We start from the raw sequence: 24,156 nt of genomic DNA, 5'->3' as shown, positions 1-24,156 counted from the left end.
CTATCTCACTTTATTGCTTTGTTAAATTCATGTTTGTTTGATTTGATTTTGATGATTGATTCTTAATTAGTGTAGTTGTTTTCAATGTATGTTGATTCTTGATTTCATTTACATTCTTGTTGATTTGATGATGGAATGTAGTGAGTAGTTGCTTGCTAGTATAATGGTGAAGCATGCATGAATGATGGATCATTGCTAATTGTTGGATTTTGATTGATTGAATGATGTGATTAAATTGGTTGATAGAATCGTGCATGTGGTTGAATTGTTAAGGAGTAGCTAACCTTCATTTTCAAGCTAGATTGCATCATGATCTCTAATGACACGAACCATTGATTTAGGGTTTGCATTTATTGATGGAAATTGATTTGTGATTTTTCGTGCTAGTCATTCATAGAGGAAACCTAACTTGACTTCTAGGAGATAACCTTTTGAATTCTCTTGACTGCGATTACTATTTTCCCTTGCAACATTTGGTTGATTGATTTTCCCTTAATTAGTATAACTATAAATATTGTATGTGGATCCCCATGAAAGGAATGGTATCCTTCGAACAAGTGTATTATTCCGATAGAGAGTTTGGAATATTAGAAAGCTAATTAATCAGTTAGGTCAAGTGATAGGAATGCCTAACTGGAGGCCACTTTCGATCAGTAATATTAATGCATAAATTGATATTACAACTTAATCTTGTGACACGAGAAAAGTGTAGGTCGTCCTCTACCCTTTCCTAGAGTCAAAGAAAATTTGTAAACACTCGACCAACCTAATACGAGTATAGGGTAAGTCAAGGGTCGAACCCAAGGGAATGAATAGATGTAAGCTATAGCCTAGGTCAAGCTACTTCGAAGTTTGCGGAAGATGCGGTTGGTAACTAAGGTATCGAGAAATCTAGATGAATCGAGAAATTCAATATACTAAACACTAGGGATATGGGTTCCACATGCAAGCTTAATGATTATGCTAATTAAAAAATCACTCAATCAATTCAAACATTGCAAAGGACAAACAATAGTTGCAATCAAAGGAATTCAAGGGCTATCTCCTATAAGACAAGCTAGGGTTCACTATGAATGGCTAGCTAGGAAAATCACAATCAAATTCAATCAATTAAAGCAATTCTCAAATCAAGGGTTCATGTCATTGAAAATTGCAATGCAATCTAGATTAATCTTATAGGTTGATCACTCCTAATCCAATTTATCACATGCACAACTATGTCAACCAATTTAATTGCACCATTCAAATCAATTTAGCATCATCAACTAGAAAAAATCATCAATCAAGCATGCTTCCCCTTCTCCCTAGCAACTAATCTACTCACTAAACATGGTGGAATTAAGAAACAAAACAAATTCAATCAAATTCATATTCATTTAAAGCTAAATCAAAAGAAAATCAATCAATCAACAATTTCTAAAGCAAGGAATATAATCTTAATCAAAATCCAAGAAACTAGAAGTTATTGCATTAAAAGTAAATCAAGGGAAAGAAATCTTACAAATATCCATTGAATTGAAGAAGGAATTTCAAAATTAAATTGAAATCTAAGATCAAATTCAAGTTCTAACAAGTAAATCTTAAGCTCCTCTCTCTACTTTCTCTCTCTACTATTTCTGGAAAAATTCTCTCTCTAGTAAAAGTTAAGTCGTCACCAAAAAGAAAGTCAAAAGCTATAAATAAGAAAAATCGAGCGAAGAGGGCTGCACAGGCCGTGCGCACGCACAGCCCAGCCGCGCGCGCGCACAGCCGGGTCTGCGCGCACGCACCCCTGTGTCGCGCGCGCGCACAGCCGGGTCTGCGCGCACGCACCCCTGTGTCGCGCGCGCGCACCCCTGTGCGATGCATGGGCTTTGGCTCCTTCGCTTGCTTGATCAAACTCCGCGCTCCCGAGCATCCCCAACATCAGTGCACTCGAGATGATGCCCGCGAACATGGCAGTCCTAAAATGAGCAAATTGACTTGATTTTTCGCCTACAAAACACAAATAAAACAAAGAGAGGAAGGGTAGCAAGGTAAAACTAAAACTAAAATTATGAATTATCAACTAAAAATACGAAAAACTCGTAAAAATCAATCGAGAACTAAAGTGAATTATAAAAAATGGAAAATCAAGTAAAACTAAAAGAATTAAATGAAAATGATGAAAGAAAATAAAGAAAATGAACCTAAATCTTATTCTTTTGAGCGCCAAAAACGACGCTCATCATCTTGACTGAACCCTTCGGGTCACACCCAATCGAGTAACCGATCCGAGACGACGAATTCATCCGAAGGAATTAATAAGTCAATAGAGTTATTACGAATAAAGATGTCGGATTCCGAGCTTAGAACGTCAAAACCGAGCATCGTGAGTCAAGTCCATTCTGAGAGTTGACTTAATTAGTCAAACGACATTACCTAGGCCCGGATGCCTAGTGTAAGGTCTTGATATACCACGATGGTGGGACAAGACTTAGGACAAGAACATGAGCCAAGGACAACAATCACACCACTCGGGCCTAGCATGCTAGGTGGCCTTGTGCATGTTGGCTTGTGGTCGCAACATGAGGCCTAGCTAGCATGCTAGGCCATGCAGGCTGCCACGTCGCCCATCACTAAGCTCAACGTGCTAAATGGCCTATGCGTGGGCTGGGCGCAATGCCTAACAAGTCTAGCTGCTAGCCAAGCCTTGCGGCAAGGCCTAGCAGCAGCTCGCATGGGGCAGCAAGGCCCAGCTGTGACGCTAGGCCATGTGGACAGCAAGGCCGCCCAACACAAGGCCCAGTGCGCAAGGTTGGCCTGTGCACGGGCTGGCTGTACCGCACAGCAAGGCTGGCTGCCAGCCAGGCCTTGCTATAAAGCCCAGAGGCAGCACGACCTTGGAGCACAAGGCTGCTATCACAATACACCTTGTTGCCCAAGGTAGTTGCTGCTAGTTGGCACATGGTGGGCGGACAGCCAACCTTGGTCCCCAAGGCTTGGTGGTTCTCCCACCTACCCTCCTTGTTCTTGTGCCACTTGTCGTTTACTTATTGCATGGATATTTGCTGGTGTTCGAAGATACAAGGCATTCTGGTCTCCTGAGCTAGCAGAATACAAGGCTATTATCTTTGCTGTGTGTTTGGCAAGGCAATATGGTCTCAAAAACATCATCCTCGAGTCAGATAACAACACAATTATTTCCAAGGCTTTCGAAGGCTTCCACTTATCTCTCAGATAATCCTTACTTAAAGATGTCTTAGATACTTGCATCTTTTTTTGATTATTTTGTGCTCTCATGTAAAGCGAGAAGGGAACTTTGTTGCTCACCATCTAACTCGTATTATTTTGTATAATGTTGAGCAAATTCGGTCTAATTGTTGTCCTAGTGACGTTGCTCCATATGTACTTATGGACAATTTGTCCTCAAATGAATGAATATGATTCCCCCGCTTTTCCAAAAAGAAAAAATATATATATATATAAAAAAATTAATTTCAATTTAGCAAAAATAAGGTGAAGTTAACGGACTATAAGTTAAGAGTTCGTTTGGCATCACTGTGGTTTTCCGTTTTTTGGTTTTTTGTTTTTCAAAATCATATGATATATGTCATATAATGAATAAAAAATTGGTCAAATTTATTAAACTCATGGTACTTTTGAAAACTGATAACAAAAAAGTGAAAACACCTTTTTCTTGTTTTTCTGTTTTTGGTTTTTTGTTTTTAAAAAAACAGAAAACTGGAAACAAAAAACGATACTAAACAAGCCCTTATATTTTATTTTTTATTTTTTTTACGAACATAAATTAAACTTTTGTACCTTTACTTTCAAAAAAAAAAAAAAAAAAAAAAAATTTCACAGTCACAGTGTTTGTTGAGGTTTAATGTGCACACACAAATACACATTAGACCAATTTTAAGTTACCATGCAGGGCTCAAAGTCTCAAACTAAGTAACTTTTCCGACGACATCTCTTCGCTTCAAATCTTAGAGTTTCATTTCCACCCACCATTGTTTTTGCAATTTCCTCCATTAATATAGCTTTTGGAGATCAAATGTACGGTGGTTCAAGCGACGGCGAAAGCCATGAAGTACCTGGCCAAAGGAAGATCCCGTCGGCTTCATCCATGTTATGGGTTCGAAACCTGCGCCGTTTCATCGGATCTGGTGCCGGACTTGGTTCTGAAGCTTTGATGGGTCTGTTTTTTTAATCATTTTGTCTCTCTTCATTGTTCCAATTGATCCTTCCTATTATTTGTTACCGTTTGCTATTTGTTTGTGGCAATTGTCACAATTTTTGCCTCTTTGTTGTTGGAAATTAATGAATTTTGTTTTGTTTTTTTATTTTATTTTATTTTATTTTAGATGGGTAGTAAGCTGATTTTGAATGAGCGGAAAATGTATTTCCTCATTTTTGAAAATTTCAATAATTGTAGGAGTAATTGTTGTTGGTTTGTTTTTTTTAATCATACTTTGTAGAAGTAGTATTCTCTTAATTTGATTCAATGTTTATGTTTTATTGTGGTGGTGGTGGTGATTGGAATGTTGTATTTGATGGATTGTTAAAATTAATGTGGGCGAAGGGCGATGTCGTTTAGGGCTGTATAATGATAATTTATGAATGAATTAGTGAAAAGGGTTGAACTGAAAGCTACAGTATTGAATAGCATGGATTAGTGGATGTAGTTGAGTGGAGAGTACGGTGCTATTTTGACAAATTAGATCGAAACTCATAGCATGTATAATGCCATACACATCATGCAAGCTTTGTGAAGCATAAAATGTCGGGTTTGCTTTTGTTGCGGCTTCTGGATTTGTTGTATCAGAAGTAAGGTCAAATCTGGGGAAAGGTAGGAATTACATGAGAGTATAGAACTGCTGGATCCTCGAAGCAAAGCAGTAGGCCATTTGATCCAATATTTGAGAGGAAATTCTCTTATCTTTTCTTATTTCACAGTTTTCTTTCCCCGTAAAATATATAGCTTAATGCTTCTTTTCCCTCAAATGTTCTGTCAAAATTGTTCTGAAAGAATTGCAACGTGTGCACTAGCTTGCGGGCTTGTTTGTGATAGTAGGTTTAGAGTATCATAAGATCAAATATAATTGGCTGCTTCAAGAGCCTTATCTGCCATTTTGATGGACGTCAATGATCGCGGTGTATTTTTTTTCCCATGTTTAGTGGTTGGGATGGGGAATGAATTCTTAAAAGAAGAAAGTGTGCTGTATGTGATACCTCATTTGGCCAACATTTATGGACTTAGTAGTTTGGAGGTGGATCGTGGAAGCATCCTATGCTTCAAGTATGTGCAATTTGATCCTTAATCATCTTCCTTGCTTGAAGCTATTCTTAGCTTCAGATGGTAATTTAGTATATTGTTTGAAATTATTAGTTATATTAAAAATGCCCCCTCTGTTCCATTATATTTGTCAATGTAGACTTTTTAGAATTACTGATGAATGTAATTGATGAGTAGACTTTAACCAATTTTAGGTTAATATAGTGGGAATAGAAAAAGTCTGTAGATGATTATTGTTTTTTTAATTAAAGAAGAAATTGTTTTGGGATGCTGAGTGGAGCAATTGTTGTGTAAGATATTAATATAATTATGTAGTGGCTATTTTTTCCTGTGATGCTGATTGCATCAAATTTGAATATGAGAATGTGCATTTGACAAACTGTCCTTTATGTAAATTAGTAAATACAAATGACAACTCACTGCTGACTAAATTGTACTGTACCTAAAAACTGATAAAAGCAAAAATTATGATATTGTTTGTTGTTTTTTGCTCGTCAAATCACGGCAAGCAGCTACGATTTCTGCGTATTGGTTATACTGGAATTTTTTGTCTGCGTTGTGTTGTTTGTCATAGGATTTTTTTTTTATTGTTAATATACATTTTACTTGGAGTTTAGTGGTGAGGCATGGGTTTTGTGGAGTACACTCTTGAACTGAATATCTCTGCAGGTTCTATGGACTCATGTCTTACATATGTCGTTTATGTCTTTGTAGAGCTTGAAACAAAGAGAATCTTGCTTGATATTTTTAAAGAAAAGCAACAGAAGAGTTCTGAAGCTGGTGCTATTCCAAGCTTCTACAAAAAGGTAGGGTTGCTGATGTTAGGTATAAGGTAGATTTATGCTAGTTTAACTGTAGGTTGTGATGTAGATGGCAAGAAAATTGTGAGTAAGGTTTACATATATTCCCTTGATTGTTGCATGGTATGAATTTTTTGAATCAAGGCATTATAAAATGAGTTGTTAATGTTAATTATTTGAAGACAAGGTCTTGATGTCCTCCCTGATTCTATGCAGTTCCATCTTTCCAGATTTGCCACTTATTATATTTCACTTATTTTCCTATGGCACAGAAACCAGAAGAAGGATCTATCAGTTATAGAGTGCAGAGGCTAGCAAAGTATCGATTTCTGAAGGTATTGAATGAACTTCCAATGGGATCTATATCATGATTTTATGTGTGTGTGTGTTTGTGTTTTTTTTTTTTTTTTATTTTTTTTAAATTAGTTGGAAACAGCTTCTCTGCTAGCTAGGTGCAAGTTGCCTTTGTAATGACCACATGACATGATTTAACTTATTCCTATTGGTGTTGGTGGCTTTGTTTGTTTTTTTGAATGGTGAATCTGATCAAATATCCGGGGAAACTATAATCAATGACCTCTTTGAAGGGTCTAATTGAAGATATGAAAAAATTCACAGTTGGTGTTTAGTCCATGTAGGGCATTTAGGGATTGAGTGCATTATGCGATTATTCTCATACATTTTACTAAAACTTAATGTACTTTTGTCTTCGACCTGTTGAACTGCTGGCTGATTTTCGTTGTGGAACTGCATTAAGTGATGGAGATCTTGGTGAAAATCACTGCACATAAGTTAGAGGGAGACTTAATCTGTAGAATTTATTAATTAGGTTGATTATGGTATCATAGGTGCAAATGGTTGATAATAAGATTAATTGTTTTGTGATGCCTCTCTAGCTTAGTGCATCGTGTAGAAATTAAATGTCTATGTTAATCGGACATGGCTAATATCGCGAAGTGTCCGTGTCGACACGACACTTCATGGACACGGACACTTGCACGTGTCCGATCCTTCACTGTGTACTCGGACACTTCCATTAAGAGAGAGGAGAGGAAAAAGAGAAGAAACATGAAAGAAAAATATATCTTGTTTGAAAACCACCATTAATATAGAGGAGATGGAGATAAGAAGATTGCCATTTATTAGGAGAATTTACCAAAGAAAGAATTAAAATAAAAAAAATAGGGGTAGACATAATGAAAAATTTAAAGCTTTTGTAATATGTAATTTATTTATATAAATTTAAGTGATGTATTGACGTGTCCCTGTACCCGTGTCCAAATATCAGACAGAGTCCCCGTGTCCTAAAATTTTGGAACCTGTTGGATCGGACACTTGGACACGTGTCCGTGTACGACACTCGTTCCCGAGTCCATGTAACATAGTTAAATGTTATGTCTAACAACTTGCAACGTGATTTCTTGTTACAGAAACAATCTGACCTTTTGCTAAATGCTGATGATTTGGATGCTATGTGGGTTTGCTTAAGAGAGAATTGTGTGATTGATGATGCCACTGGTGCTGAAAAGGTCATCTTGCCTCTTTTAGTATTCATCTCCCCTTTTTTTTATATGTATTGTTTTAAAATTGTCTATTTTGGCCATTGGTTGTATTAAGTTGTTTTCTATTTTTTGGCCTCTTATTCAAATTGTTTGTACTAAATAACCTTAATCGTAACTCCTCATTTCTATTAGCAAAACACTGTATATAGATCATACTTCTTTCGTTATTTTTTACTTGACCCGCTTTGACTTTTACACTATTCACCATCCCTCATTTGACCATCTTTTGTGAATAATATGTAAGGATAAACATATTCATGTGAGATCTTTTCAAATGCAGCTCAATAAGTACTATTGTTGGAGTATCTCACTCTCCACCTCAGCAAGAGAAAGCCACGTCAGCTACAACAAACTTCTACCTAATCAGCTGTTAGAATTAGAAAAGTTTGTTATGCAAGTTGTTAGGATCATAACTAACTCGTGTATATATACTCTCCTTTAGCTGATGTAATAATTCTCTAAATATAATAATAATCTCTCTTTCTCTCTCTACAATCATCTTCTTCCTTTCTCTCTCTATTTTCCTCTAGAATTTTCTGCCATTGTTGCAGAAGATGAAGTTCATACTCTCACCAGAGCAAATGCTCATATCCTGATTCTTACTTCCGCATTCTTCTTCTTCTTTTGAATCAATTTTTTCTCAATTTTTTAGTTGATTTTGAAAATGGTGCGTAGAAATTCTGGAAATAATTCTGCAAATTCTGATGGAAATGCAGATAATGATCCTTCACAGAATTCGAATTCTGTACACTTCTTGATCAATTACAACATCTGAATTGGTGAATATTGTGTTCGATGGAACCTTATTCAATGACTGGAAGCGGTCTATGACGATTGCATTGCCTGCTAGAAACAAATTATGCTTTGTTGATGGAGGTCTGAATCAACCTTCGAATTAGTTCATCCAATTTCAAGACCTGGACCAGATGCAATAATCTGGTAATTTCTTGGATTCTAAACTCTCTTGATCCTTCGATTGCTCGTAGTGTTCTTTATTTGAAGACAGTTAGATTAATTTGGCTGGATCTAGATGAGAGATTCAGTGAATCTTTTGGACCTCAATTGTTTTCGGTACAACAACAATTAGCTGATATTTCTCGGTCTGAATCAGAAGGCATTCCTGAATTTTTTACTCGGATTAAACAACTTTGGGATTAATTAGATGGATTAGATCCTCTTCCACTGGATGTAATTGTACTATTACTCAGCAACTTCTTAAGTCTCAGCAAAGTCAGAGGTTGATTTACTTTTTGATGAAAGTGAATGAGAAGTATTCACATACTAAGAGCACTATTTTGATGATGAATCCATTGCCAACTGTTTCCGAGGCATATGGATTGTTGTTGCAAGAAGAAACTCACATCAACTTAAGCAACCTCAAGGATCAGAACAGTCTTGATACTGCAACATTTTATGCTAAGAAATTCAGTGATAAGAGGTTTCATCAACCTCAGCAGGGATCTAGTTCTATGAGAGCAGCAGTACAACAATCTGACATGAGAACAGCACTGCAGCAATTTGATTCTGGTTTTGGTAATTCAAGAAATTTTGTCAACACAAGAAACAAGTTATATTGTGATTTCTGGAAAATGAGGAATCACACCAGAGACAAATGCTTCAAGCTTCATGGATATCCAGTTGATTTCAAGCCTAAGAACAAGAGAGTTGCAGCTTCTGTTATAATGGATGACTTAGAGGAGCATCCCAGTGATATGGTCAATCTGATAGTTATTGATGATGCAATATATGGATAAACAATCTGGACAAGGTGAACTATGTGGAGGTTCAAGTTCCCTTGGTCTAGCAGCATCCTGTCATCTCATCTTGCATGTAACTATTGCTTAGCTTCTTCTTTAATGTCTACATGGATATTAGACAGTGGAGCTTCTGATATTAGCATGTTTAAAACATATGATAAATTGACAAAACCAGATCGTTTTATAATTATACCTGATGGAAAGAAATTAAAGGTTGAGCATACATGAATAGTTATCTTGAACTCAGGCATAATACTTCAAAATGTATTACATGTGCCTGGATTTCTTTTCAACTTGATTTCTATATCAAAGTTGTGCAAAGACATTTCATGTTCTGTATCATTTACTAATGATACATGTTTGATCCAGGGCCCTTCCTCGACCAAGCCAATTGTGCTTGGTAAAGTGGACAAAGGACTCCTCAGTTGAATGAAGATTTTCTGTGTTCAAATAAAAAGTCATAGTTTAAGTGCTATTGAAGAAGCCAAACTCTTACATCTTAGGTTAAGACATGTCTTTTAATAAGGTCAAGTCTATTAAAGGGACTGATGTTCAAGGTTGTCTAGTCGAAAGTTTGTGTTAGATTTGTCCATTAGTTAAACAATCTAAATTTTCTTTTCCTACTAGCTGTATTAAGTCTAGTAAGCCATTTGAGCTTTTGCATATTGATGTTTGGGGACCTTATGTACATTCTACACATAGTGGTTGTAATAAATTCTTAACCATTGTAAATGATTACTCTAGGATGACTTGGGTTCATCTTATGAAAAACAAATCAGATTCTGTTTCTTTGATGTCTCAGTTAGTTCTTTACTTATGTTGAGACTCAATTTTCTACAAAAGTTTTGACTGTTAGATCAGATAATGCTCCTGATATACTGAAGGCAGTATGAAACAATTATTGTTACAACATGGTGTTATTCAGCAAAAATCCTATAGTGACACTCTACAACAAAATGGTGTTGTGGAGAGGAAACACAAACATCTTCTAGAAACTGGAAGAGCTTTGTTCATTCAGTCAAGAGTTCCACAAAGATTTTAGGGTGACTGCATCCTTGCTGTAGCTTTTCTAATTAATAGAATGCCATTAAAGAGCATTGGTTTCAAGTCACCATGTGAGAAATTGTACAATTTTGCTCCTGTTTTTGATCATCTAAAGAGTGTTTGGTTGTTTGTGTTACATTTCTACCTCAAAAGCTCACAGATCGAAACTAACCTTGTGTATTTCGTGGATATCCCCCAAATCAAAGGCTTACAGAGTTCTAGATTTGGCCACAAACAAAATTATCATCTCTAGAGATGTGATTTTCTATGAAAAACACTTTCCACACCATTTCTCTTCTAATCCCAAATAAGCATACACAAACATGTTTTTCCTTCCCATTTCTACTTCTTCAGTTCCTTCTTCTGATATTCCAGATTTTTTCTCTTCCTCTTTCTCACCATCTGATACTTCTTCTGATGTCAATTCTTCAAATCCTCAAACTTCCTTACCTCCTCAACCTTCCTTACCTCAAAATTCTAACACTCAAAATTCATTTTCTCAAAATTCTCCTTCCCCTAGTAATAGTTCTGCTATACCTCTCAGACAGTCAATCAGAATAACTAGACCGCCTTCTCATTTTTCTGATTATCATTGCAATACAAATTCTCTTCCTGAATCAACACAGATGACCATTTGCTTGTCTCAAAACTTATATTGAACCTACTTCCTACTCGCTGCTTCATATTCAGCTTGGGTTACAGCCATGAATTGAATAATGAACTGTTAGCTCTTGAACATAGAGATATTGTTTTGCTTCCCAGGGTAAGAAGGCTATAGGTTGTAAGTGGGTTTATAGAATCAAAAGAAAGGCTGATGGGAGCATTGAAAGATACAAGGCAAGATTGGTAGCAAAAGGGTTTACCCAAAAATATGGGATTGATTATGAGGAGACCTTTTCTCCGGTTGTGAAAATGAGAATTGTAAGATGTTTGATTTCTTTAGCAACAACAAACAATTGGAATCTGTTTCAACTTGATGTGAATAATGCTTTTTTGCATGGTTCTTTTCATGAAGAAGTTTACGTGAAAATACCAGAGGGTGTATCAGCTCCTAAGGGCTATGTTTGCAGATTGAAGAAGTTTTTATATGGCTTTAAGCAAGCCTTAAGACAATGGTTTGCAAGACTGGTTGAGGAATTCAAGTTTCAAGGCTTTACTTAGTCTAAAAATGATTATTCCCTCTTTATACAAAGGAAGGGTGAAGATATCACCATAACTGCTGTATATGTTGATGATATTATAATCACAGCCTCTAATGAAGTCATTATTTCAGATCTAAAGGCACATCTTCATCAAGTCTTTAGCATCAAAGATTTGGGACAATTAAACTATTTTTTTGGGGATTGAAGTCAGCAAATGTGATACTGGTTACGTTTTGTCTTAGAGGAAATTCACAAAGGAATTGATTGACGAGTGTGAATTTGATATTTCTCAACTGCAAATGCTCCTTTTCCCTCTACCCTCAAGCTTCACATTGATCAAGGTGACCTTTATGATAATCTAGCTCTTTATAGGTGTTATGTGGGCAAGTTAAACTTTCTCGCTAACACTAGACCTGACATAGCATTTGCTGTTAGTACCTAAGTCAGTTTATGCACTCCCCCTGCACATGTTCAAGCTTTTCGGCACACACTTAGATATGTTGCAACAACAATTGGTCAAGGCATCTTACTAAGAGCTATTGATTAATCGACTTTGCAGGCATTCTGTGATTCAGATTGGGCAGCCTGTCCAAACTCAAGGAAGTCAGTCCCTGGATACATTCTTCTACTTGGAAATTCACCAGTTTCTCAAAGAAACAAGGCACCACTTCTAAGATCTCATCAGAGGCAGAATACAAGGCAATGTCTTAGGTTGCTAGTGAGGTGGATTGGGTAGGCAGAATTTTTGAAGAATTTGGTGTGCAGAAATTGAAGCGTGTGAAACTTTTCTGTGACAACCAATCTGCTATACACATTGCTAGGAATCTTGTATTCCATGAAAGAACTAAACATATCGAAGTGGACTGCCATTTCACAAGGGATAAGGTTCTTGAAGGGCTTATTGAATTAAGCTACATCCCAACTGTCAACAGTTAGCTGATATTTTCACCAATACTTTTCAAACTTGGTATGGTTGCACCGGTCCCAAGTTTGAGGGGGGGGGGGGGGTGTTGGAGTATCTCACTCTCCACCTCAGCAAGAGAAGCCACGTCAGCTACAACAAACTTCTACCTAGTCAGCAATTCTATTAGAATTAGAAAAATTTGTTATGCAAGTTGTTAGGATCATAACTAACTCGTGTATATATACTCTCCTTTAGCTGATGTAATAATTCTCTAAATATAATAATAATCTCTCTTTCTCTCTCTACAATCATCTTCTTCCTTTCTCTCTCCATTTTCCTCTAGAATTTTCTGCCATTGTTGCAGAAGATGAAGTTCATACTCTGAACTTCAACAACTATCATAATATATATAATTTTTACTTATGGAGAATTGAATTTTTTAATCGTTAAAGTTTTGCATTGGCAAACGTGATAAAAAGAACAAGTCAAGTAAAAAAGAATAGAGGACGCATATGATTTTTTTTTAAAAAAAATAGCTTAAAGGCGTCATTTTTGTGTCTAGCCTCGTATTGTTTAGTAGTCTTGAGGTAGGATCCTATTGTACCCAACCATCTTTTTGTTAAAATGGTGGCCTTACAATGGCATTTATATGACTTGTGTTCAGGGAGCGGTAGATTTCTTTGCGGCAAGGAAGGGATTGACCGGCTATTGGCCTTTTTTTTTTGTAGTCTTCCCTTTTCCCCCCTTCCTATACTGTTAATATCTTCGGGTGCCATTTGTTTTCGTGAAATCAGTAAAGGAAAAAGGTACCACACTACCACAGCCTATGATTTTCCTTTCGTGTTGATTGGTTGCATGTTTTAGTGATCCTTGTAAGTACTCGCTGGTGACTTCCAACACCACCCCCTAAAACTTCAATGACGGCTGCTCCAAACCAAGAATCATGACCCCCTCTGGATTGCAAGCCTAAATTACAAACACCATCCATTGTGAAGCACTATCCTAAATTCTCCACAATGAACAGCCCCACACCCTTTGAGAAACTATCGAAAACCATTGTCTAATCCACCTCCACAGTCAATACCATCCCCACTATCCATTGCTAGAAACTATGACATCTAACACCACATCCTCTTTGTCCACTCTACCAAGCTCAATTCTGTTAGGGTTAAAGAGTTTGATATAGAAGCATCTTCTGTAGCCACCAATAATCTTCTTCTGCGACAAAGGTGATTAAACTATTGTTTGTTATTATTATTGTTGAACTTTGACTTTGTGGCGGGCCACCTTAAAGCTGGATTAAGTGTCGTGGTGGTTCAGAGATGACAAAAGTAGTATTGGGATTGTGTTTGTCGCCAATAACATAATGAACTTATCTTAATATTGGCAACTAATTATTAGAACCTAAGGAAACAAATCAAATTCCCATTCTTGATTCCTTTCCCTTTTCATGTAGTGAACCAAACCTATGTTACTTGGACTTGAATTAATCCTGTCCAAAACGGCTATATTTTCCAAGTGTCCAATCGGCTATATTTTGATTTTTTCTTTTTATGATTTTGGCCCAATTAAACTGTCCCCGTGCTTGAGGAGTTGAGCGGAGAGGTGTTGAAATTTGAGAGGAGTTGAGGTGAAATGAAGAGTCTGATTATCATAGAATCAAACAGCTACCTCTTATTTTATCTGGCCTTAGATTTTTTATTTTCAATACTTGCTCTATATATATAAGAAAATAGCAAATTATCATTTCTTTTGAAGAAAAATAGATATTGTACAACAATGACTATGTCACATGGACACTTCATTTTACCTCATGTATCCATGGCACATTCTTGACCCACCAACATGGGTATGAACACTTTGATAGGATGCGAGTACCTGTGATTGTGTTACATAGAACAACAAATTGATGTGTAATAGAAAATTATTAGTAATTATTATTTCTCATTAAATGTGTCTTGGACCTATGACTTGTCATTATCGCTGTTTATTATGCTCTGAAATCTGATCATATGATTATGTTTGATGCCTTTTGCAAGTAAAGCAAATTATGTTTTTCATAATATCAGTTTCCAATGCTGTCATGTTAATGCGTATTACTGAATACCAACAACGTGGATTGGTCCTAGGCCTATGACTTATCATTATCACTATTTACTATGTTATGAGGTCTGATCATATGATGGTGAATTTCTCACTTCATTGGTTTGTTGGTTATCTTGAGTGCATTTTAGCGCATAGCTCCTGTATATTTACAAAACATATAGGAGGACAAAAATGTAAATTTGGCAGTGGTACATTATAATGTACCATTATGCATGTATAATGTATTATTAAAGTATATGTTGTCTGAATAGTACTTTTAGTGTACTTTTATGCATGTAGTGGTACTTATTACCATCCTATCGGTTGAATATTTTCCCCCAAATTACTTACCATCTGTCACCTATTATACATGTAATGCTACATTTTTCATTTTATATGTTTGCTAAATCAATAGGAGCTATGCACTAAGGGTTAACCGGTTATCTTAATGATGGATATATCTTTCTTTTGTAACTTTCTATATCTTGATATGTCTTGAAGCCATTAATATTAAGGTATATGCTAAGATTGGATAACTTACACAATTGGGTCCATATTGTTTCTAGTTTTCCAATTTAACCAGCTTCTAATATGCTCTATTTTTATTTGGTTTTATAACCTTGCAGATGAACTATGAAGATTTTTGTCATATTGCCTCAGTATGTGCTGAGCAAATTGGTCCTAAATGCCGACGTTTTTTCAGCCCTTCAAATTTTATGAAGTTTGAGAAAGATGAACAGGGGAGAATTGCCATCCTTCCATTCTACCTTTATGTGATGCGAACGGTATGCCCTGTTATGTATATAGCTGTGGTGTTTCTTAATCATAATGTTTTTTTCAATCAGTTCATATGATGATAATTTACCTGTTAACTTTGCTAGATTAGTGTCTTTTGTCCTTTTTGGAGGATGCTTAATAAAAGATGTATGAAACTGGATTTTCCTCTGCAGTAAATTTGTAATTATCTGATTTTGTCATGCCATAGCTAATTTAGTTATTGTACAGGTTTCATTAACTCAAGCAAGAATAGATATGAGCGAGCTTGATGAGGACTCTGATGGCTTTCTTCAATCACATGTATGTAGCAATTCTACTTTTGATTTATTTAGTTTCAAGTACTCTTTTCATTTACTAAGTTTAATTATCTGTGATATATAGGAAATGGAGGCTTACATTAGAGGGCTGATTCCTAACTTGGCACAACTACGTGATATGCCTATTGCCTTTATGCAAATGTATTGCCGGATAGCTGCACATAAATTCTTTTTCTTCTGTGACCCACACAGACGAGGTTAGTTTGCTTTGCTATTTTATTTCTTTGATATGACCCGTCTTAAGGCAAATGTATTGCTTGGATAACTGTACATAAATTATATTTTTCTTAAATTTTTTAAGGTACAAATGTTTATATTTTTATCATGAAATGCATTGATTTCCTTAACTACTTTTCTCAATACACAGCTGTCTTGAATACAACAAATTTGCATGCAAAAACTTTAGTGATAGAAATGCTAAATTTTCAGTGTAGGACGGTAAAAGTTACTTCAACTAATCAACTTCTGAATACCATGTCTTTGAGTAAGTCCTCAGTGTAGGTCTTTAGGATGACTGTTTGTCTTGTTAAATTGGTAGTATCTACAATAGGACAACAGAACCTGGCTTTAAGACATGGAAATCTCAAACTCTGCCAAATATTGATTTGTTACCTTTTAATTTTTTTTGGAAGAGATTTATTACCTTTTATAATTAAGGTATATGATAATTATGCTTTGCAAGCTTAGCCAAATCACTGTAACATATGTTTCCATAGAGCTTGAATGTGGGGGGGGGGGGGGGGGGGGTGTGGTGTATGTGTGAGCTGTATGCATGTGAAGGAGATGCGACTGTATGCTTATTATAAGGGTCAATGTTCTGGGCTACTGGTATGAGAGCTATTCAATAATGATGATTATCATTCTGTTTTGTTACTCCTGTAGTATGTGAGTGTGACAGGGCTTAGGTAAATTATAGTAATAGCTAGGGAAGACTAATGTCGTCATTTTTGAATGACATATATTTGAACAGTTGTTTGTCAACTTGATTACTTTTAAGTACACTTAAGTTTTATAAAGGCGAGAAACAAATGAAATATGAGGGGCTACAGATTGAAGGGATGGCCAGAAGAGAAACTCTTTGCTTTCTACTCTTAACTCAGTAAATTTTAATGGGGAAAAACAAATAATTAATGGCTGTTTAAATAGTTCTCTTGCACAGGTCACTTTTATTCAGTGCCCTCACCGAAAAATAAAGTGTTTACATGCATAGTTAGGTTAGTGACAGGATAATGAGATTTAAAGATCTCTCTCAGTTTCTTTTTATATTATTTACATAGTTCTCAACTTGGCTCCTTGTCAGTTGTCAGTCAGTCTTGTCACAATTACAAGAAACTTCTTGTATACTATACTGTGTTTTTAGGAATTGAAGTGATTGTGTCTATTCTTATGCAGGAAAGGCTTGCATAAAGAAAGTGCTCCTAAGTAATTGCTTGCAGGAGTTGATGGAACTTCACCAGGTAGCATCTTGTCTCCCTTACACCGCCATTAGTAGTTAAAGCTTTGAACAGGACCACCACTTGTTTTTGAATTTGTAATTTCCTTGCCATGATTTCTATGTGAAATTTCCTTGCACCAAGTGTGACTTTAATTTGTGTTTATCTTACAAATCTAATATATGGTGAAATGTATAACTTGTGTGTGACATAATCTTAATCTTGGTGTGTTCTTACTTTCTCTATGTTTTTTTAGGAAAGTGAGGAGGAAGTCACTGACACTGAACAAGCTGAGAATTGGTTCTCCTTGACTTCTGCACAGCGCATTTGTGGTAGGTAATTCTGTTGGTTTTGTTTGTTTGTTTGGTGTCTTTTTTTTTATTTTATTTTTTATTTTTTTATTGCTTCTTACAGCTGCCTCAAATATCATTTTTGTTTTATACTTATATTTTTCTAATAATATTGTTTTCTAGAGTCTAATTTAATTCTTTGAGACTGTTCTTTTCCATGTACCCTTTTGTTTTCTTTGCATCCTATCAATTACGGTGCCATAAATAAAAAGTTATTACGTAGGTCAGTAAATTGTTTGTTGTGATAGTTTATAAATACGATATAGAAATATATGTGGAGCTCCAAGAATTTGTTTGTATTTAAATTACTGAAATAAAGAATGTTTAACTCTAAAGAACATTTGTCAGAAATTGCTCAACTCCAATGCTTTGAGCAAGAATTAGCAAATATAATCAGTTTCATTTTTGAAATGTAGCCTCCTGCTTTGATTTTTACTATTTAAGACTTAAGGTCTTGCTTGACCCAACATATCGGCAGTTTATAATTGGTAGTTACTAATGCCTCTATTTTCATATTTAATAATAATTCACATTATTTGCTTGATTGTCGAGGAGAGGTGGCTTAGTATTCCCTGTTGCTCAAATATGAATTTCATTTATATATTTTGCAGCTGTGTACTGGTCTGCTAAACTTGTCTGTATGCTATATTGTTTTCATGTGTAAAGCAGTTACATTTTCCTTGCATGCTTTTTGTTATATATTTTGCATGTCTGACAACTTGATTCATTTTGGATCTTCGAAGATATGTTTCTGGCACTTGACAAGGATATGAATGGAACCTTGAGCAAGCAAGAACTCCGAGAGTATGCTGATGGAACAATGACAGATATATTTGTTGAGAGGGGTATGCCATTTTTTTCATTGAAATTTTAGTCACTACAGCAAATGTCATTATTTTGAAAACTTCTCCAGTCAATTGCATTCATTTCTACATCTAAACATTATAATGATTAATGACCCCAATGCATTAGCCAGATCTCTTATATTGTCAGATATGCTTTATGAATGTAGAAACATATTATTCTGCCGTACTTAATGATTCCCCTCTTTACTTTTTATTATGGGTATTAAGATAGTGTACATGAACTTTCCACTTTTTCAGTGTGAGGTACTCTCTTAGTCTTTTACGTTTAGATTTTACCCATTTATATTGCAACTTTAATTCTAGATACTAATAATCATATACCCACTCACAATAGACAGCTGGGAAATTTCTAACCCTCTTGTTCAAGTGCTGACCTGGTCATTGTTCACTATTTACTCTCAATTACCATTGCTGTAGTTTTTGATGAGCATGTACGCCGGGGGAAAAGCGGTGGAGGAAACAGTCGGGAAATGGATTTTGAAAGCTTCTTGGACTTTGTTCTTGCTCTTGAAAACAAAGATACTCCTGAAGGTTTGACATACTTGTTCAGGTGTCTTGATCTTAATGGAAGGGGTTACCTAACAACAGCTGATGTCCACACACTTTTCAGGTACAACATTTTCTCTATTAATTGGATATAATTCCTGCATTTTTGCAGTTTTCTTAAAAAGTTGTCCTGAGCTGTGCTAACATCTTGAAACCAATTTCTGTGCAATAGTTGAGAATAAACATAATACACTTGCAATAAATGTTTTAAGTAGAGTGCTACTTCCAACTTTTGTCCTTTTCGGATGATCTTGATATTTCTTGTAGCTAAAAAAAGCTGGATAATAGAGTTTTACGAAGTAGAAGGGAAAATATGGACTAATCTTACTGTTCAGATGCTTGGACTAATCTAGGTTATTTGATAGCTCAATGGTGGTTCCTGTAAGACTTCTGTTCATGCTACCATATTTTACACTAAACCATGGAATTTTTTGGGATTGAGGCTTTGTTGTCGTTATGCATAAATTATGGAAGAAAAGAAGGATGGCATCTGTAAGCTAGAGATGTTACTCGATACAATCTTCCTATAAAAAAATTCTGTGCTTTCCTTTTCACAGTTCTCTTGTGTAGTCTGTGAATCTCAAACTGACAGAAACAGTACAATAGCATGATGTAATATTGCTTTACATAATTTACATTTTATGGTCTTGCTTTAAATATTCTATTTTGGCCTATTTAATCTCTAATGTCACCTCTTTTTTTTTTTTTTCCCTCTTTTATTTATCAGAGATGTACACCAGAAATGGATTGAGGGAGGAAATTATGAATTATGTATCGAAGATGTGAGAGATGAAATTTGGGATATGGTGAAGCCTATGGATTCTTTGATGATCACATTGCAGGATTTACTTGCGTGCAAGCAGGGTGGTACCGTGGCTAGCATGCTTATAGATGTCCGTGGTTTTTGGGCACATGACAATAGAGAAAATCTTCTTCAAGAAGAGGAGGAACCAGAGGAAGAGGCATGACTTTAGGGTGATTAATACGACCTTTACTATTGTATCTAAAGGTCAATGTAATGTTTTTTATTTTTTATTAATTAATAGTAGAACTTGTATCAGTTGAGGACTTGAGGTAATATAGGTGTATGTATTATGAGGATCTGATTAACGAATTCGAGTGAAACTGAACGGTATAGCTATACGAAGTATGTAAATACATCATTGGATAACTGTATCAACCAGTTAACCAAGTGCCTAGTAATATTTTATCAGAAATCTCTCTGAACTCTCTGAATCATGGGACAGAATCTACTTTTTTTTTTTTTTTTTTTGCTGCCACACTTTGACTTTTACACTATCCACAAACTACACTTTGACTACAATATGTGATATATAATTTTTTTTTTTTCATTATTTTGAGAAAATTGTGATTTATAACTAGTATGATGAAACATAGTTATGTGAGATATTATTTGAATCATCTCAATGTCAAATTTATTGATATCTATTTTTTTTTTGTTTTTAATAATTTTACAATGTTGCTAATTGAAGATAGCAATCGCTAAAATTGTGTGTTGGCAATCGTAATAAAAAAAAAAATTAATTAAGAAATATATATATATATATATATATATATATATATATATATGGTTTTTAGGTGCTTGATGGGCGTTAGAACGGTCGCACATTCCACACTCATTTAAATAAATTTATAAGCAAACACCTTACAAACCATGCACAATGATAAGTAAGAGTTCGGTCCACAAGGAACGAGGTACAATTGCTAAAGATATTAACACTCAAGCTAATTCAAATTCCTTTTGTTGGAAGGGTGTTCGTCAAGTAGCTAACAAACAATTGTTCTATATCAAGTAATTAAAAACACTAGGGAATGAGATCCACTCAACCATGGTAATTCAGCATATTGGGAGTAAAAGAGACAAGAGATAGCAAGGACTATATGTAAGGCCAACCTCATGTAATTAGGAAAACCACTCACACTCCTAAATATAGATCCTTCATTAGTTTAGCAATAGGAGATACATAATTAAATTGCAATAAGTAATGACATACTTAATCTACATTTTCATGTCAAACTAAGCATTCAAGGGTAGCTACTCCTATCATGAAGAACTAACAAGCAATCTCATACAATCAATTTAACCACAAACCAAACATCAATACTTCTCCCAACTTTACTTAATTAACCATTAGGTTGAGTTTCACCCAACCCCTAGCAAAGAGGACTACTCACAACTCTTTTTGAATAACATGCAAACCAAGATTAGGGTTCTAACTAGTTCAATAATGGGGGGAAAGTGATTAACTAATGATAAAACTAACATTCAACAACAAATAATCAAGATCTAAAAAGATTAAGGTGACATGCAATAATAAAATAAAATCAGAAAATGAGTAGAGAATAGTGAAAGAAGTTACTAATTGAAGCTTCAAATGTTGAGTACAAATGTTGAAATCTTGAGAATAATCTTTGAAACTTGCTACCACAATGATTAATTTGAGAGTTTCTAAGCTAAAATACCAAAGATGATTGTTTTAAATTAAGGAAGTTGATAAAAACTATAGTACTGCTGCCTGTTTTAAAATGAAATAAAAGGGTAGTATTTATACTCCTCGAATAACATAGGTTAATTCATCAAAAGAAAACGGATTTCCAGCTAGGAGCGCCCGCTCCATATACTTGCACACCCGCTCCTCTACTCTTTAGAAAATTGTCAGATTCAAAATACCAGGGAAGAGCGCCCGCTCCACGCAGGGTGCATGCCCGCTCCTCGCTTCTTCAACATAAGGCAGATTCAAGCCAACAGGGAGTAGAGCCTGCTCCTCGCAGGGTGCACGCTTGCTCCTCGCAGGTTAGATAGAGACAGAATGTATCGGAGTAGCTAGGAGCGCCCGCTCCAGCTATGGTGCACGCCTGCTCCTCGTAGGTCTCAAAACTTGGCAGATTGTTGAATTTATGCAGAAGCGCCCGCTCCTGGAGAGGTGCATGCCCGCTTCTCACAGGTTCAGATTTGGGGCAGATTGTTTGGGGAGATGAACGAGCGCCCGATCTTGTGGAGGTGCACGCTCGCTATCCAATTGCTTGTCCTCAAGCAATTCACATAGCCCATAAACAACCCGAAAGATTACTTTGCTCAAACAAAAGCACGTATATAGATAAAAGAATCCTTAAGCAATAAAACTCGAGCATGAGGTATATGCCTAAGATCAACCATGGTCATGACTAGCCAAGGCCTAGCTAACTTTCCCGAAAATACTCAACTTAGGCCTATTCAACAAATATTACCACGTCCCCATCATAAAGTTTAAATCCCCCTTAATGGTAGTGTCTCATGACTCTTTGAAGGAGCAGGAAAAACATAACTATAGCAGTTTTAAAACACTCGACATCTCAATGAAAAAGTACCGTACCCTCTCCATATGCTTGTGAACCAACTCCCTTCATCGATGATGGCTTCAACTACCCTTTCTAACAATACACAAAAATATGAGGATCTCGACACCAAGTTAAGGCATAGAAGAAAACTAAAAGAGCTTGTATTTGATTCCAAGCTAAAATGCAATCCATTAAGAACAACCCTAAGCAGGGCCCTAATTTCGATTTCCAAATACAACCATGACCATACTCTAAGCTAAAAAAAAAATGCACCCCCAAGCTTGTTTATTGCTAGAGTGGTTGCTATTTATCACGTCTTTTTGTTTTTTATTTCTTTTTCTCCCCTTTTTTTTTTTTTTTTTGAAAACTTCATATACAAAACCAACTATTATTTACAATGAACAAGGATAATACATTTAGTAAAACTTAATCCAAATGCCTTAACTTGCACTATGCATATACACATTATGAAACAACCTTCATTAATGACAAGAGTAGTTTAAGCCACGATCTTAGGAGTTGGAGCTCAAGTTCTCAATCTAGGTACTAATTCAAAGACGATCCTTGCCACTTATTTAAAATGTTGATGGCTTGAAAAATATAAAACGTCACTTTTTAGAACAAATGTGGGATCAAATACTACCTTTCGGGGTTCAAATTCCTTTGAGACAGGCGACACCATCTTACCACAAACCTAGACTTTAAGTCTAGTACATTCGGTAAGGTTATTCTCATATTAGCGTAAACTAACCAATTCTATGTTCAACCAAGGGTATATGCTCGAAATTTTATTACGAACAGAAAGCATGTATCTATCACATACAATCCAATATCATCATCACAAACCAATCAAAGGCAAAACAAATTTTCGCTTTTTCAAATAAAAAAAAAAAATAGAAGAAAGGGGGATAAGAAAACTAGATAAAGAATTTGGATATTAGCTTAGGGATTTGGATATTAGGGATAAGAAGATTTGAAGAAAGAAAGAAATTTGGATATTAGGGAAAAGAAAAGAGGAGATAGAAGAGGATCAAGATGTTAGGGTTTTGGATTTTAGGGTAAGAAACAAACTCATCAATCATCAACATCATCATAAAAAATATCATCATCAACAGAGACCAAATGCAAGCCAACCATACTATGCATTAAACCATCAAAATAACCAACCACAAATAGACCAAAGCTAATAATAGAAGAAAAACGCTCTAAAGCACACATATAGTAGAGAAGTGAGACAAAAAACATCAATATGCAAACGTTCTAGCCTAGGCGTGTCATATCATCATGAATAGAGCAAAAACCAACCTAAAGTAGGCACACAATCTATAACATAATCTATGAATCCTACCACAAGTCTTAAAGGCTAAACCAAGCTTTACATGCCAAACATTCCACATACAAACTTAAACTTCTCAATACATGCTCAAAATAGCGTCATATATAAGCACATAACTTATCAAAACCAAGAACCACCCTATACATAAAGGCCTCGAGACCTCCCCCCAAGCTAGACATTTGATTACTGTTCCCGTGCCTAAGTGTACGTAGTGAGAAACATTCCCCCCCCTCCCCAAGCTAAAACTTGACACCAGCCTCGATGTTACAAATGATGGGTAAGAAGAGAAGGGAATGATAAGTAAAAATGTCTACATGCTACTCTAACCATGCTCTCTTGGCGGCGATGGCATATAATTGTAGTTTAGGTCTACATCGCCGGTATAAGAGTGTTAATCCACGTAGGGAGGAAGATCATAGTTAGGGCAACTTCGGACTACTCGTGCCCCAACCACCATTATACCCGGTTGGAAACCCGAAGTATCCCTTTAAGGGGTGTGATGGACGTTAGAACGGTCGTGTTGGGGTTTGGTGAGTCCGACTCACCGCGGAAACAAACCCAAAACCAAGACCGCACTCGCAATAAATAAAACCATAAACATAATTAAATTAATCACAAGATTAAGATAAGCTAATTAC

The 24,156-nt window shown here is 35.8% G+C and overlaps 1 protein-coding gene and 1 non-coding gene across 2 annotated transcripts; both read left to right on the top strand.

Moving 5' to 3' along the window:
- Nucleotides 1–3,895: 3,895 nt before the first annotated feature.
- LOC145583059 (putative serine/threonine-protein phosphatase 2A regulatory subunit B'' subunit TON2) lies at nucleotides 3,896–20,096 on the top strand. Its single transcript, XM_081640176.1, has 12 exons — nucleotides 3,896–4,160; nucleotides 5,975–6,066; nucleotides 6,333–6,395; nucleotides 7,491–7,589; nucleotides 15,181–15,339; nucleotides 15,560–15,631; nucleotides 15,713–15,845; nucleotides 17,041–17,105; nucleotides 17,338–17,413; nucleotides 18,175–18,276; nucleotides 18,715–18,907; nucleotides 19,571–20,096. Exons 1-12 carry the CDS (start codon nucleotides 4,019–4,021, stop codon nucleotides 19,809–19,811), a joined length of 1,437 nt encoding a protein of 478 aa, XP_081496302.1. The 5' UTR covers nucleotides 3,896–4,018; the 3' UTR covers nucleotides 19,812–20,096.
- On the top strand, nucleotides 19,325–19,443 carry LOC145583666 (small nucleolar RNA snoR104). Its single transcript, XR_014100271.1, has one exon. It is a non-coding gene; the product is annotated as a small nucleolar RNA snoR104 (small nucleolar RNA).
- Nucleotides 20,097–24,156: the final 4,060 nt, after the last annotated feature.

Source organism: Chenopodium album, chromosome 15 (genome assembly GCF_948465745.1).
Source record: "Chenopodium album chromosome 15, dcCheAlbu1.1, whole genome shotgun sequence".
Taxonomy (NCBI): Eukaryota; Viridiplantae; Streptophyta; class Magnoliopsida; order Caryophyllales; family Amaranthaceae; genus Chenopodium; species Chenopodium album.
This window is presented reverse-complemented; position numbering and strand designations above follow the sequence as displayed.